This window comes from Macrobrachium nipponense, chromosome 46 (assembly GCF_015104395.2).
Source record: "Macrobrachium nipponense isolate FS-2020 chromosome 46, ASM1510439v2, whole genome shotgun sequence".
Taxonomy (NCBI): domain Eukaryota; kingdom Metazoa; phylum Arthropoda; class Malacostraca; order Decapoda; family Palaemonidae; genus Macrobrachium; species Macrobrachium nipponense.
Window position 1 is genome coordinate 34,928,377 of NC_061106.1, and position 16,986 is coordinate 34,945,362.

Sequence of the window (16,986 nt, forward strand, 5' to 3'; positions counted from 1 at the left end):
AAGAAGAAAGTCCTTGAAATCTTAGTTGTTACGAATAGTGTTGCGAAGGGGAACTTCCCTGATTATTTTGCCCCGATGGTTTTGCATTTATTTGAGTGTTTATTCTTGTAAGCAGAACTCGCTTTGCTCTAGGAGATAAAAACTGGATGGTAATTAATCACCGTTTCGTTACCTCGAAGTGGGCGTGAAGTGTCTACATTCCCAACCAGGTTTTTAGGAGTATTGTAAGATGGAGAAAAAAGAAATAGATCATATGCATATACAGTATGTGGGTGTGTGTATATGATATATATATATATATATATATATATATATATATTATATTATATATATAACTATATTATATATATTATATATTGTACTTAACCTTTGTCAGAGAGAGTTCAGATCTTGCGTATAGTCTGATCGAAAACTGACAGGTGGGTCTTAGTCTAACTTCTCAGTTTTCCAGTGAAGTCATCGCTGAGATGGAAAGTTTAGAACAAGGTCATCCATCCCTCGTAGGGGGCGAGTGCCGTCAGTACGCCTCGGGCATTTCTCAAGGTTCTATGCGGCGTCCCTTCGGCCCCTAGCTGGTAACCCCTTTCATTCCTATAACTGTACCTCCTGTTACACCTTTCAAACCTTTTTATCATCAATTTCAGCGCAGTTTCAGCTCTGAATGACCTCATAGGTCGCAGCGCTTGGCCTTTGGCCTTAATTCTATGTTCTATTCAATACAGGTTCACGTTGGCCTATTTAAGAAAATAACCCTTTGTGCTTTAGTCCTCTAAAAGAAATTTTCGTCAGTTTTCTTTTTCCAGTCATGTAAAATCGCTTTCTCAGCCGTTTCATTTAATATCCTAAGTATTTATTGCACACAACTTCTCTTGGTGTTTTCACCTAATTCCTTGAATATACGACACCCTTCTGTACCTCTACTAACTGGTTTTTACTCACCCACCAGTACGATTCATTCCAGTTGGCCAGGTCCCTTAAAATGAAACGACCATTGCCCCCCCCCCCCTTTTTTTTTTTTTCTCTCTCTCTCTCTCTCTCTCTCTCTCTCTCTCTCTTCTCTCGTCGAACGCAAACATTAAACCCGGTGACATTGTAATTTAGATTAACAGGGTGACATTAGATCGGAACGCAGTTATTTTTTTTTCTTCCCTGTAGGGGAGATGATAGTTTTTCTAGGGGGACATAATTTTGTTTTTTTTTTACTTGCTCGGTCCTTGAAAACTGTGGGTGTTTCATTACTTGAATGTATTTATTTTTTGTTATCTTGCTTTGAATAGAGATGATTTTGGGTGTGGCCTTTAGGGCGGGTGGCTGTCTTTGTCTGACGTTTCTTTGTAGAGCATTTGTCAGTTTGTTTCATGAAATATGTGTTTATACACATATATTATATATATAATTTATTTGCTTTGTAAACAATCTCGACATGAACTTGGTTGCTCAGTTTTCACATTATTTATGCATTTGGATAAGGCTCAGTCTCCAATGTGCCATAGAGAATGACGTTGATGCTAATTTTATTTTATTTTTTTTCCATTTTTATTGTTGGCGGTTGTATTACTTGAAAGTTTTCGTAAGATTTCCTTTTTTACCGATATTTCTTCGCGTTTCTTTGCAAGCCATTTGAAAGCAAACTTGCTGTCAACAGCATCATTTTTCTCTTCATTAAGCCTCTTGGCCTGTTGCTTAAAAGTCCTTTTTTTAATTGCCAGTAATGAAATAAATTAAATAATGGCCCTTTTCACGGTTCCACTGGGAAATGTACAGTTCTGGATCAAGCTGTTTTCTTTATCTGATTCAAAAAAGAAGTCAATTGTTACAGCAAGGATTGGGTGTTACTAGGTGGTTGATCACAAGGCGAGATTTTTTTTTTTTCTCCAGAATAAGTTGCATGATGCCCTCTAAAGGACATTTTTTTTCAGCTCCGTAGTCCTAGTGTACTATGACTTAGGAAGCCGTCATTGACTTCCAGACAAAGTCAACCGAGATTTCGCCTTTGGAGACACCCAAGGTCATTTATTAGCACTGACGTGTTCCACACTAGTACTTTTCCATTTGTTTAATTCTCTCTCTCTCTCTCTCTCTCTCTCTCTCTCTCTCTCTCTCTCTCTCTCTCTATGTACGAAAAGCAGGATAACTTTCTCCCCAGCTTTATTCTCTCTCTCTCTCTCTCTCTCTCTCTCTCTCTCACACACACACACACACACACACACACACACACCACACACACACACACTTTAATTACGTACGAAAAGCAGGATAACTTTCTCCCCCGTTGTATATGAACCCAAATTCAGTGCTGGAATCGTACGCCGCGCCGTCTAGGTGATCGTGTTTTTCCCCACTTATATAACACAGGCGTTGTTTGTTCTCAGTGTATCGAAACCGTTGTTATCTGGTAAATTCCCCTAGTATTATGCGACGCGCGGGACTCTTCCCTCGTGTGCAAAAAAAGAAAGAAAGAAAAAAAAAAAAGGAAACTGACTGGCGAGAGATAGAGAGAGTCCGTGAACTCTGCCCTATGCTCTGGGACCTTGGTCTGTACAAGCACAAGACGATCGCCTTCATTACCCCTCGAGGCGTCGTAACGGATAGGAGAGAGATCTCGATATTAGTTCGGGTATAAATCCATGGGAGTTTTATGTTAAATGCTCTTCAGCGTTTAGAGTTTCGAAACCTGGGGGGGGTCTGACTGCCAGTTCTTGTAGAATATCCAGGTAGAAAGATGTATCGATAGGCGGTTGAGTATCTGTTGTCGGTAAATATCAGTAGTTTTGGTAAATACTTCAATGCTAAAGTTATTTTCAGTATGCCTCAGTTCAAGGAACTACGTTCGTTGGGGGAGAAGGTCGTATAAGAAAAGCGATGGGGGGAAAAAACCCGTCGCCGAAACTGACTCGCCTTTTCATTGTTCATTCGTCTTCTGACGAAGATTATCGTGGTGGATGTATATGATATCAAAAAAAGTTTTTGGTAAGAAAAATTGCGTAGTGGAACGTCTTGCGTGCTCGTGAATAAAACGCGCAAGGACATTTTAGAAAATGTGGTTTTTCTTATTATTTCAAGATATTTAGAGACAAATATCTCTTTTACAGTCTATTAGTGGCAGATATTGTAGATCACAAGAAACTGCCTTTTGTATCAGAAAACGCAGGGAGATATTTGAAGAAAGAATACGAGTACAAGGAAAGGGTAATCTTCCCTTTTTTGTGTGTAAATATTACACTGACTTTTCTAATATGTTAAAAAAATGCCTTGCTTTCTGGAGATGTTGAGAGTCGTGTCTTTGGCAAAGAAGTGACGTGAATTGAGGAAAAATAACTTGAGAAGTAGTATCTTTTGTTTATCTCAAGTCTCGCGTAAAAATTTTTTGATTTGCACATCAGTTCGATCTCTCGAAATCTAAAGGGACAGACAGGCTTTTAGAAAAGGAGAATTGAGACCCTAGCCCTACGAGAGAAAGAAACTGAGATATCACCAAAATTGACAGCGACTGAAAAAACGAGGCTACTAAAAAGACCAGGTCCCAGATGTGTGCCTTGGGGTGTGCCTTACTTCCTCAGGTCAGTGGGAAAAATGCCATTCTATAAAGCCATATTGGTCGATTATTGGTGTGCTCCGATTGCTGGAAGTCAGGCTGCATAATCTATTTTGTATGCAGCGTTGTCTTTTTACATTCACATATCCTTCTTATATCCAGAATGAACTAACCACAGAATGGCACTTTTTCTTTCTTGGTTTCAATCCGCCTACGAGTTAGAACGGAAATTGACTGTAAAGGGAATGGAATGTTTATGATATATATGTAACTTAGTATACCTTTGGTGGCACAAGCAATGAATTATATATATATTATATATATATATATATATATATATATATATATATAGATATATATACATATATAATAGTATATATTTATAATAATTATATAATATATTATTATATAATATATAAATATTATTACATGGTGTCAGTAGGGAACTTGGGGAGGGGGTTGCGCTACGATTAGTTCTACTCCAAAAGAATTTAAACCATTAAAAATGTACAGGCGTAAAGCGTCGATGAGGTGATGCAAATCCCAGCATGGTTAAACCCCCACTGTATTTACTTGAGTACATCCGGAATATTTCGAGGTAAAATTCTGCAGGAAACATGTGGTAGCATAATAGCAATTCTGGTAGACGTGTGGTTAATCTTCTGTCCTGCCATTCATCTCAGCCGCCCAGCATCCGTCGCGAAAGCGAAGGAAGCCTCTTAAATGAAATATATAAAAAAAGCCCGATATCTTGATACGCATAACCTGCATATGTCCTGTAGCCAAGGACTCCAAAATGTGATTGCACAGAATGTCATTATCAGCTGTTTAAGCTGAATCATGTTACCTGGGAAAATACTTCGGAATTTTCAGCTGCTGTCGCTCCTGCCGTCTTCAAGCTGGAGAGCCTGTGGTCTTGCGACCTTGATTTGTTTGCCCTTCTTGTGTCTCTCTCTGCCTCCCCCCCCCCCCCCCCCCCTTATTTATGTGCGCCAACGCGAACACACACACACACACACACACTCGCACAAGATTATTACGGAGTATGCGATCACTGTTTTTTCTTTCTTTTTCTCTGACATCCTAGAAGAAGTTGCGTCTGATCAGCTCTTCATCCTGTTTCCAGTCGCTGTTTGGTGCTTTGGACCCTTGGGAAGGGAAGTATTTCTTGATTAGATATGCATTGCCATTTCAGAAGTATAAAACTTTCGTTGTTAGTATAACATTTTCGTCGATAAATGGGATTAAATATCAGGTTGTATAGCTGCAACCCCTTTCATTCCTTTTGCTGTACTTCCTTTCATATTCTCTCTCTTGTCTTCCTTTCCTCCCTCTCATAACAATTGATTCATGATGCAGCTCTGCGAGGTTTTCCTCCTGTTGCACCCTTCAGACTTTTGAGGGGCGATTTCCGTTTCAGCGCTGAGGACACAAGGACTACAGGTAAGGGCATTTGTATCTGCAGGCTTAGGAGGGAAATATAATAACGAAATAGAATGACACTGAGGTAACCGGTTGTTTGAGGTGGGGTTCTGTCACATCAGCCCTCGAAGTTGTATTGGTGGCCCTTGCCAAGGTGAGATCTGGGTCTTGTCATGAGTGCTTGAGGTATGTTACACAAAATGTGACAGTGAATCTTATCATTTTTAAGGATCCTCGTGTTGCTTTAGCTTGAAATTGTGAATAGGTTAGTGGAGTGGTTGATAGTCATTTGTTCACTCATTGCAGGAGCGTTTGCTCCCAAGTGATTATATCTAGAATTAATGTTCAAAGATGTCAAACTTACAGTAGAAATAAACTCTCTGATGTCATAAAATAAAAATAAACTGGGATTTCCATTGAAAGGCTGTCTGAACGCTCTCTCTCTCTCTCTCTCTCTCTCTCTCTCTCTCTCTCTCTCTCTCTGCAATGCCTGATTTCAGATGGAAAGTAAACAGCGGTCTGGGAACAGTATTGGTGTTATTTTTGTTTCTTTACTTTTGTGCAAACAAACTTCATGATCACTTTCCTATTGCTCTTAGCATAAATTTAGATATGAATCCCTGGATGCTTTCTAAGGTGATAGTGAGGGTATTAATAGAAAGGGTATTGCCATCTTGCAATTCGATTGCTGTCATTTCTTTGGCTTGTCTCAGTACGGATGTTATTTTGATCTAATCAGGATCAAGAATGGAATATTTTCTTCGTCGTCTGAATTCCTAATCTTTTCTGAGGAACGGAGACTGGTTACGGTTGGTTTTTCCTTGCCAACTTTAATCAAGTTCATTAGACTACAGGAAATGAGAAACTTTCAGTCTCTGAATACCAGTGAATCGAAAATAAAAGACGTAGCAAAAAGAATTTGATTAAGTTAATATGTATCGATATGTTTCTCGACCTTAGTGTTTGAATATATATTTGTATATACTATTAGTTTTTAGTTTTAAGTTCCCAAAAATATTTTGGCGTTCCGTCGGTAGGGTTCTAGGTGTACTTTTGTTATTGCCCTTTTTTTTTTCTTTTTATGGGTAAATTCTATTGCTCTCTGTCATAATTCGATATATATAGATACCATTCTCATAGTACTCAGATGCTCTAACCAAAGAAAATATATCACCTTTGTTGAACTAGCCACTATTTCTCCCTGGGATATCGTCTGCATCACAAGAAGTACGCTGCATTGAAAAGGATTTCTCCTTTGTGTTCGCACGTGTGTCTCCTGTGCGCGGGGGTTAAGTGCCAACTGTTGCTATTGTTAGCAAATGACGATTGTGTGCCACATAGTAGAATGCCTGCTGCCTTTTCGTTCGTCCTGACAGCACAATGGAATATCGACGTGTCGGTGGGCAGAGGAAGGAAATTCCTTTTTCCCGTTCCTCGTTTTAAGTGAAGGCCGGAGAGATGTTGGACGGTATTTTGGCGTCTCCTCTCTTGTTCGGTGATCGAGGGGCTATTTTCACGCCGTAGGTGCATAGGGATGCAAAAGGGGGGAAAGGGAATGTGTCGAGAACGGAAGCTTAGGATTTTAGAGACTGGTGCTGTGCTGCGAGGGGCCCGGGTGTAAAAATAGTTCGAGGGGATTTGTTGGACTTCACTTGTTTTTGGTGGGTAAGCTGTTCTCACTCGGCAGTGTTCGTTTGCAGGAAAACTGGGAGAGGTTCTTGACGATGAATTCCGTTCATTCAGCGCAGCTAGTTTTCTGAGTGGGATTAATATATATGTATTTGATTGTATTATGTATTATTGGTATTTTTGTGTATTATTGGTAAGCTGTGCTCGTCAGTGTTCGGTTTTCAGGAAAATTGGGAGAGGTTATTGACGATGAATTTCGTCCATTTAATGGGACTAGATTTCAGTGTGACTAATGTATTTGTTTAATTGTATTATGTAAGTGGTAGTTTTGTATTTTAGTCATGTCGAATATACTGTAGTTCATAAAGGGACGAGGGTTATGGGTCTGTAATTTTTTTATCTGGGTGAAATTTAACATAAATTGGGAACATAATAAGGAAACACAATAAACAGTGTTTTTCGTTATGTTTCGTATTACTTACTGTACCTTTGAATATGAAGAATTACTGAATCAGTAAACTTGGAAGAGTAAAATGTGAAGGGGTTTAGTTGAATGAGATGAGTAAAGGCCAACTGTTTTCCTCGAAATTCCTTTTTTTTTTTTTTTTTTTTTTTTTTTTTTTTTTTTTTTTTTTTTTTCCCTTTTTTTTTTTTTTTTTTTTTTTTTTTTTTTTTTTTTTTTATATTAGTTTCAGATAGCAACATGGTCTTGATCATATGGTCTGCTCATGCACCGGTAATTCAAGCTGATCATATGGTCTGTTCATGTCCCAGTAGTTCAGTTTGAAGCTGTCGCGGTTACTTCTCAGTACGAGGTGACATTACATATCCAGATCACTTCTGACTCGGAATTCGGTCTGCTCGTTACGCGATAACATTGATGGTCCTGATGGGAAGTGTGTGATGATAAGTGCCCAATGTCAATGAAGTGTCTCTCTCTCTCTCTCTCTCTCTCTCTCTCTCTCTCTGTATATTGTGTGGAAGTTGCTCGATGTATATTTGATTTATTCTTCGAATCGGTCCCATGTTTACAACACGCATTTGACATTAAGGGTTTCATAGAAGTAGTTGTCAACTTGTAAATGTCAATGAGTTTTTTTTTCTTGTTTGGGTAACAACAGCATAGAATACCTCAGTTTATCGGGTTTGTTATGGTGTCTGGGGAATTAAAGGGAAATTCATTATTCACCGACATTGTTTTGAATACCAGATGCATTGCTTACTTCTACTATATAATCAGTTTCTTTGGTTACGTTCCATAGAAGTGTTTGCTCCTTGTCAGAGTAAATTTGGAGTTAGGAGGTGTGGGGTTTTCGAATGTTCATTTATGATTTGATATCTTTGTCAATATCTGCAATTGTTAGGCACTTTTGTTCTGAACTTGTTTTTAGGGTGACGGAGATCAGATGACCTTTCTTAAAACATTATGCACCAAGTTAGAATGACCTTTTTGAAGATGACATTGCCTTTATTCTTAGTCATTCCTATAAATTATTACCTGCGGAGTCGTTGATAGCTTTTAAAAGTTATCCATTTACTGTCTGAAGTATATGTATGTCAACGATTCTAGTTTTTTTTGTCGGACCGCCTTGGGTACATCAGTGCCAGTTTTGCATTCGTGTGTATCTGTGTTCAGTCTCTCTCTTATCAAAGACGCAAATGGTCCCTGTTTTGACGAACTGGCGTATCCCACTTTTTTCTCCAGTCTCGTACCTCCGGATAACCTAATTTTACTGACCTGCGATGACATAGGGTTTCAGCCTTTTGCATATTGAGTTGGGGTCATTGTTGTACATCATAATGATCTGAAACTTTAGGCATGAACGCGGGTTATTTACGCGTTTTTAATACATTTTCCAACATGGCATACTCTTGTACTGAAATTGGAGGCAGTGATTGGCTAATGGCAACCACAGTGCCTGTCATCCGAATGAATTTAGTCTTTAAGGTGTTTGTAGCTAAAGAATAGGATTTTATGTAAACAGTGGTGATTAATTCTATTTTAACATCCTGGATCTAGGGATGAAAACAGATAGTTATTACTCTCTCTCTCTCTCTCTCTCTCTCTCTCTCTCTCTCTCTCTCTCTCTCTCTCTGTATTAACGCGTATTAAAGATGTTTTAGACTAATTTTTTTTTATATTTCATGTTTTATGAACATTTTGATCATTGCAGAAGTCAAACTAGTTTGTTAGTAATGTATTTTAGCTCTGGATCTTTAAGCAATGTCTGAAGACGTACATTTGTATCTTGATTTCAGACGAAGGAGGGTATTTTAGATATAGTTATTTTGCCAGAAGCTATGCACGGCCTAAAACGAATCATTTATGATGTTTTCCATAAGCATCCGGATGGTTTAAACGAGTACTATATGTTAGACTTTCAAGTACGTATAGTGATTTTTAAATTATCATAAAAACAGCATCAGCTAAACAACGTAATTATCACTATATAGAGCAAGGGACCGGTTTTAGGTTTACCGGAGCAGTAATTTGAAAGTTTAAGGATATCGACTTTGGATGGGCGGGTTAGGGAACATTATGTAATTAATCAAACTCCTCGCTGGGAGACGGGCCGATTAAAGGTGCCAGATGGAAGCGAAATGAATCGCAGATATAATAATGGTTCTATATATTCACGCGTATTCTTTGATGACCTTTATTGACAAGAAAAATAATTGTTTGATAAGTTACTTTTTTCAGTAAAGAACAATATAACTTTTGCAGTATTTCCTCATTGACAACTATCACATCACAGTACGTTAATTATCAAATGAAAGCTTTTTCTTTTTCCTTGATATCCCGGATGAATTTTGGTGTTGTTGCTGTCAAAGAAAAACTAAACTAATTATATGGAGAACCTCTATTCTAGGGTAAGGCGTTGGGTCATAGCCAGAACCAGGGTGAACTTTACAGGCAAGTTTGATATTTGGATTGTAGGGGGAAACTTGTTTTTGTAAAGACAGAAGCTACGGGCTGCTCTTGAGCAAGAGCCCGTGCTGGCATAAAGCCAGCTTAATCTTAAACAACAACAAAGACAGAAGAAATATAATTTTCCGTTTTTATCATTGTAATATTAGATGGATTTATTGTTTAAAACAGTTTAGTCCCGTTTTCTGGTTTTGTCCATGTGGTTCGCTAAGGCGTTAGGAAAGAGCTTGGAATTCATTTTAAGGAAAGTACCAAAGACCAAATTTTTTTTGTATATACTCTAGTTACTAGAATTACAGATTGTCAAGCATTATGTCTGTCCTATTTCAACAGACACGAATAATGCCTAGAAATCCTGGCGACCACACAATGATGTTTTTTGTTATTTTCACTACCATTTTCGTAAGTTATGATTTTTTTTTATCTTTTCTTGTCGTACCAGAAAATTTTAAAGATTATGAAAAGAAGTCTAAGGGAATATCACGCGCTGTTTCACTTACTTGACTGTCTCTTGCTCCATTCTGCCACTATTGATGCTTTTGCTTATAGTCTGGAATAACTCGGTTAAGTAAGTGAAGTTTGGATGTAGTTGGTTGTGTATGGTGTCCGCAGTTAGTGGCGATTCGTAATATAAAAATTGTTGCCGTTGCATGAAGTATATTTTCACACGCTGAATTTGGAGAATTGAAAGAACGGTGGACGGTTTTTACATCTGTTGGTGTGTGTGTGTAAGGGGGAAATTTTGCTTGCTCAACCGTAGTTCCTGTTGAGAGGAGATCGCGTGACGTGAGTGTTCTTGCCTGTCTCTGTTTTGGAGAAGGGTTTCGTCGATCTTGCTTTCGTCAACCGCCGTGCGACCTATACGTCGTTGCACGGAAGAGCTTCTAATCAGCATGACAGCTTAGGACGCGGGGCTGCTGCCCTTTCAGGTGGTATGTCTAGAGGACTCGTCGGGACTGTTAGTGTAAAGGTCGCGTGTGAAAAGAAGGTCAAGGATTGATGGTGGATGGCAGGAAGATAGGGACGCATGGCAGACGCAGTAGGAGTCTTGGGACGACTAAAAGCTGGAGGAGGAGGAGGAGGAGAGGAGCCTGAAACGGGCAGGTCGTATGGTGGCGTGATGCTCAGTTAGTGACCATCTTTCTACGTGGGCGCGTTGTATCCTGCGTCGTCTCCGCGCACGCGTACTGTGTCGGTCTTCTCAGCTTCTTGGCGGGGAGGAACCCGCAACTCGTGCCCTCGCACCACCGTCTGCTTCCGTGTGTTTGCCATTGTAATTATCGAGTGAATGTGATTTTCGTTTTTATATTCGCAATACCTGGTGTTATATTGTGTCCGAAGGAGATTTTGTGGATCTGTGAATTGTATGCTACAATTACACATTGTCAGTGTTTATCGAGAATCCTGGAGTGCAACATTCCGTCTGTTTCACTCGCCCTACTGCGTTTTGTGTTGGCCGTTGTTGATGTTACTAATGAGATGCTCTGATTTCATTGCCAATTTTGTGGTTCTGCATCAGTGTAAAGTGATTTTTATGAGAAGTGTTCTTTTTGCTATAAGCAAGATGTTAATCAAGAGCTAATACTAAGTATTGGCTTACTGAGTGATGTAGGGTATTTACAGATCCTTACACGTGGTGGAGTGTTCGTAAATACACCCAGTGCCTGTTCATTTAATGGCTTCAAACAGGACTGAAGTAAATGACATTTCAGTGCTCGAGAACATTGGCTTACAGGAGTTTATGTTTTTTGAATTTGTCCATCTTGTGTCAAATACATTTAACAATAAGTGCACTAAAGAATGTTTATGTATGCAGTAAGGGAAAAACTAGCCAGAACATTATATAAATAACTGCCTGATTTTATTAGTTGTTGATAATAGCTTCTAATCAGATGTCCGCATTGTGTTACTGTTGATTCGGCTGGACATTGTTTGACACAGGATAAGCATTACGATAGTTTAAAGGTGTTTCATTTAATTTTGTGGTTTTCTACTAGATTCTGGTTATAGACGAATGCCGTATTAAGGGTAATTTAGACCCAAAAGATGTTTCTGTGGCCTTGTAAATAGTCATTTACACAACCAGGGAATACATCTTAATCAAAATAGTTTTCTTATGGTGATATCATTTTTTTAGATGGTTTTAGTAGCTAGTTGCGTCCAGAATAAGTTCATGGTTTGTTTCTCTTTAGTTAGAAATTTTATCAAGCGGATTCTTATCTTGTAAAGGAATGCTTTTTCATGCTGGAAAAACTAATCTCTGATATGTGGACTCATCATTAATAATTTAATATCTATATATATGCCTCGGTGCATGTTGTAGTATGTTTCATCAAGAAACTTGCTGTCGAGATATGGGTTACTCACTTTCGATCAGAAGGTACACCGATTACGTTTTGTCAGATTATCCCAAAATGAAACGCTTTCAAATCAGAAGCTACACGAATTACGTTTAGTCTTCAAATCAGAAGCTACACGAATTACGTTTAGTCAGATTATCCCAAAATTAAGCACTTTCGGATTAGAAGCTACACCATTTATATTTTGTCAGATAATCCAGCAGTGAAATTTTCTCAAATTAGATGCTACCCAACTTACGCTTCGTCAGATTATCCCAAAGTGAAACACTTCCTCAGATTAGAAGCTACCCAACTTAAGTTCTCACATTTTTTCCCAAAGTAAAACATTTTCTGATCAGGAGAGAAAGTATTCAGGGGATCATGTTGCTGCTTGAGAGCAAAGCTTTATTAGCAAAACTTCCTGTCAGTGGGGTTTTATATACCTGTAAATTCATGTGTAGGTTTGTATGTAACTTTTATGGTGAAACATACGCTTCCCTATTTGTAGTGAGTTCCGTTCCGAAAAAAAAAAAAAAAAAAAAAAAAAAAAAAAAAAAAAAAAAAAAAAAAAAAAAAAACTGTTGCCACAATAAAAATCAGTTCTGGAGGGGTCTATCATGTACTGCATTTTTGTCACATACCTCTTCTCTCTGTCATTTGCTTCAAGTCCATTTGTTGTTGCAGTTTTTTTTTTATTTAAACTAGTCTCAGTTTGTAATTTTTTATATCAGTGAAAATTAGTTTTTATGTTTTATCTGATTAGAGAGGCCTTTGGATCTTCATATTCACTGCATTTTAGGAGGCGTTTCCACTTACTACTTAATTTACCAATCCAGTCTTCCGCCTTGATAATAGTATGATTGAGAATTTTGATGTTAAGCTTCTATTTATTTATTTTGGCGAGATTGCTCAGCTTAAAATTGTAAATGGTGCGACAACGTTTATTATTTATGTACATTTTTTCTCGTCCAAAACGACCTAGAGTCGCCCGAAACTATTTAGAATATATATAATATATATATATATATATATATATATATATATATATTAGGTATATATATATATATCTTGAAATGTCAATGTGTCGTCGTTATTTTTCACGTTGGAGATGGAATCAAACCCACTTTGATTAGGGACGTATGCTTATCTCTCTCTCTCTCTCTCTTCTACTCCTTCTTCTCTCTCTCTCTCTCTCTCTCCTCTCTCCTCCTTCTCTTCATTTTTGAAGCCCGTTTCATTCTCCCGCGTTCAGGTAATACCCTCAGGTCACCATTCTAACATTGTTTTTGGAAGGTTGAAATGTAGATATATAACTTGTTACCTTTTAGGATGACGTCATTCCATACAGCGCAAGACTTAGGAAGGAATTCTCGCCTTCTGGCCCCCCCCCCCCCTCTTTTTTAATACATGTATGCACGTGCTTATGTATGATTGTCCTTTTAAGTTTAGACTTGCTTGACGCATTTTTACCAATTTCGTTCAGGTTTCTATTTTCATGTTGTACGTGTGTATACGTTTGTTACGTGTACAGCAAAATTTGAACTTTCGTAGCACACTGTACATGTGCACAACAAAATTTAAATCTTAGTAATGCAACCTTACTTTGTTATGAAGAGCACATGCCTTGTCATTTGATTGTTTGTTTACTCGAATTAGGGTGACCGAAATTGGCAAGTAGGCGTCAATAAATGCATCTCTCTCTCTCTCTCCTCTCTCGTGATTTTATTATATTTTTGTTAATTATTTATGAAGTAAATGACAAAGAGCTTGCATCTCAAAGTTTAATTTCCCCCCCCCTCTCTCTCTCTCTCTCTCTCTCTCTCTCTCTCTCTCTCTCTCTCTCTCTCTCTCTCTCTCTCTCTCTCTCTCTCGTTGCGTCAGTGGAATTATAGTTCCAAATATACAAAGGGCGCATTTATAAAGGTTTATTAATACTAAATAATATTTAGAGTAATTTGGAACCCGTTGTTCGGAGCCGACCCTTTTGAAGCACTGTTCAGTTATAGATGTTCCGAGAAGTGTTTGATTTTATTTATACGTAATTTGATGTTTTCAGTTATATTTGTTTTTCATGTTTTTTTCGTTTTGTTTTTTGATTTTTGATTTTTGAATGGCCTTTGATGATCTCATTTAAAGATAGGAAGAGGCATCTGTGATGAGAAAAAATATAAAATTCCGGGAATGATGTCAAAATAGTTTTTCGTGCTAAAGTGGTTGGTATTGGGAATTAGTTATGTAATGGAAAGAAAAAGTCTAATTTGTCTTTGGCTATATACCAATTAAAAGAAAAAAAATCCCATTTGTCATAGTATATATACTGAAGAGAAAAATCGCATTTGTCATTGGTTATATACCAATGAAAAAAAAGATCTCATTTGTCATGGGATATACAATGAAAACAAAAATCTCATTTGTCATGGGATATACAATGAAAACAAAAATCTCATTTGTCATAGGCTATGTAATGAAAAGAAAGTCTCATTTGTCATAGGATATATAATGAAAACAAATCTCATTTTTGTCACTGGCTTTAATGAAAAGAAAAAAAATCTCACTTGTTATAGGCTATATAATGAAAAGAAAAAGTCGCACTCATCATGGGCTAGTAATGAAAAGAAAGTCCATAATGAAAAGAAAGGCATAGGCTATATATTGAAAAGATCAAATCATATATATTCATCGATTATGATTTGGGTTGACCGGGGTTTGAGTAACGTTCGAGACTGTAGTTTCTGAATTGTCATGTTTCTCTGTGAAGTAGCTTTTATGTTTCTTTTTTTTTTATGAGTTATTTATACAACTAAGTGAAATTTTTTCCCTGGTTCCCTTATTATTTTGGTGTCTAGGTCATCATTTAAATTGTCAGTATCGTTATGATAATTTTTAGTATAGTAGATAATGTAATGTGTTATTTGTTCAAAAGATGCCATTTAAATTAATTTTATCTGATAAAATTTCCAGTCCCCCCCCCCCCCCTCTCTCTCTCTCTCTCTCTCTCTCTCTCTCTCTCTCTCTCTCTCTCTCTCTCTCTCTCTCTCTCTCTCTCTCGGAAAATTTTACGCATTTCACATTTGGTTAAGTGAATTACTGAATGGATTTAAATTATTTTTATAAATATAGTATTTTATGTTGTGTAATTTGTCAAGGAAAACTCCCAAGGAAATTGTGTTTGCATGCATGGATGAGTACGCGTTCGTTTTCATAGTGGCTGAAAGCGAGTCCCAATGCATTATTAGTCAAGTATGTTGAGGAATGCCTTTGTATCAAGTGACATGTATTTATTTATATGAATAATTCAGCCAGACATTGATATTTTGACCAGTGTTTATGGTATAAACGGTTTTGGTCTCAATGTTCTGAAAAAAAATTGTTGTTTCCAAATATTCTGAAATCTTTTCTTTTGTTATAAATGTTCTGAAATATTTCCTTTGTTACATGTTTATAGATCATAAAAAATGGGGATGTGAGAAGCAGGTCACGAGCCTAGTGACCGGGTGAACGGGTCACACATTAAAAAAAAAATCAAAGATCCCCGTTACATTATCAGCGGTCCCCCCTCCCACCCGCCTACTTGAGCCTGGCACTGATGGTGGGCGTAGGCAGTGCAGGTTGGACTTCAATGGTGCCTACATAGACATCCTCGTCCCATTATCTCGGGCTCTGACCCACGCCCAAGCCCATGGCCGAAGGCAAACGAGGAAGGCGTACCCCTGAAGGGAGGTCAACGCAGTCCAAAGTGACCCAGGGCGTTAAAAATGGTGGTCATGTATTGCACGTGAATTTGGATGTGCGATCTGGGGTTCCCCGTGCCACTATTGTGCGTCCAAACCAACAACAGCCGCAGCAACAGCAACAAAAGCAACAGTCCCAGTTCTTCCCAGCGAGCTGCAAGACTGGCGTTAACGGTGGCATACCTGTGTATGTCCCCTCCCAGAGACCCCACCCACAGAACAACAACAACAACAATAACAGCAGCAGCAGCAGCAGCAACAACAAGAACAGTTTCAATAACAAAAGTTCTTTTTACGGAACAAATCCCCCGAAACCCAACTCCAGCTTCAACGGCCACCCGTCCAACGCGACCTCCACCAATTACCGGGAGACCCTTGATGAACCACCGAAGTATGACGACATATTCAGTTCTTACGCGTTTCAGGTGCACAATGAACAACAAGCACAGCAGCAGCAGCAGCGCCAGCAAAAGACTTATGAAAAGAAACCAGTGAAGTCCTATTTCTTGAAGCATTTTCCTAAAGTCAGAACTTTTAATAAGTTGAGCAGTGGACATCGCAGTGTTAACCAGAGTGCGTCTTATAGTTCGTCTACTTTGGGTGGTGGGAGTGACAAGGTGAAAGGGTGCTATTACACAGAAATTCACATCCCTCCCCCTGACTCTGTTCATCATTTTGGGGGAGTGCCTCCTCCTTCGCCTACCACTTTCGAGTCGGGAGACTCCCCCAGGCAATATTCCCAGGTGAACAGCCAGTTTTGTCCTCGGCAGGCGGGGCAGACTCCTGACAGGAAGTACACGATTACTCTGAAGCCAGGGCACTATAAGATTAACGTTCAGTGGCGATCGAAGACCCACCCCTTCCGTTTAACCCTCACCCCGAGCAGGGGAGGTGAAGGGGAAGCGCCCCCTCCCGCAGAAGAACAGCCTCTCTATTACGGGTCCTGTGAAGCTCATCAGCAGTTCGTGAACCAGGACGTCCACACTTCCCTTCCCAGGCGGTTGTTCCACCGCCTCCTCTTCAGGCACCATTCGTCGCCGCCTGTGGAGTGCAGCTACAACCACGAAGGACAGGAGCAGGAGGAGGAGGAGGAGGAGGAGGAGGGACAGGAGCAGGAGCAAGAGCAAGAGCAAGAGTCGAGCTGCCCAATAACGACAGATATGACGTCATCTCAGTTTCCTACATGCCCCATCAATTACCAACAACAGTGCCACCAACAACAACTGCCTCAGCAGCAGATCATCGCTCCTCATGTGCAGTTGCAGCAACAGGTGGCTCACCAGCAGCACCAGTTGCTGCAGCAACACGTGGGTCTGAACCCAGCTGCCGACCGTAAGGGCCAGAAGCGCTGCTGGGAGGGCGGCCCTCGCCACCGCCAGAGGAAGAGTCGATACAGGTGGG

At 39.1% G+C, this 16,986-nt stretch overlaps 1 protein-coding gene across 3 annotated transcripts in view; it reads left to right on the top strand.

The window, feature by feature from the left end:
- Positions 1 to 16,986, top strand: part of LOC135214892 (serine-rich adhesin for platelets-like) — a 116,321-nt gene that overhangs the window by 47,419 nt on the left and 51,916 nt on the right. The window contains exons 1-2 of one of the 3 annotated variants that reach the window (XM_064249336.1): positions 10,651 to 10,788; positions 15,300 to 16,981. In XM_064249336.1, the coding sequence (XP_064105406.1) occupies positions 15,534 to 16,981 (1,448 nt within the window). In that variant the 5' untranslated portion in view covers positions 10,651 to 10,788; positions 15,300 to 15,533. Of the gene's footprint in view, positions 1 to 10,650; positions 10,789 to 15,299; positions 16,982 to 16,986 lie in introns of those variants that run through there. The other 2 variants (XM_064249338.1, XM_064249337.1) reach the window with 2 other exon arrangements.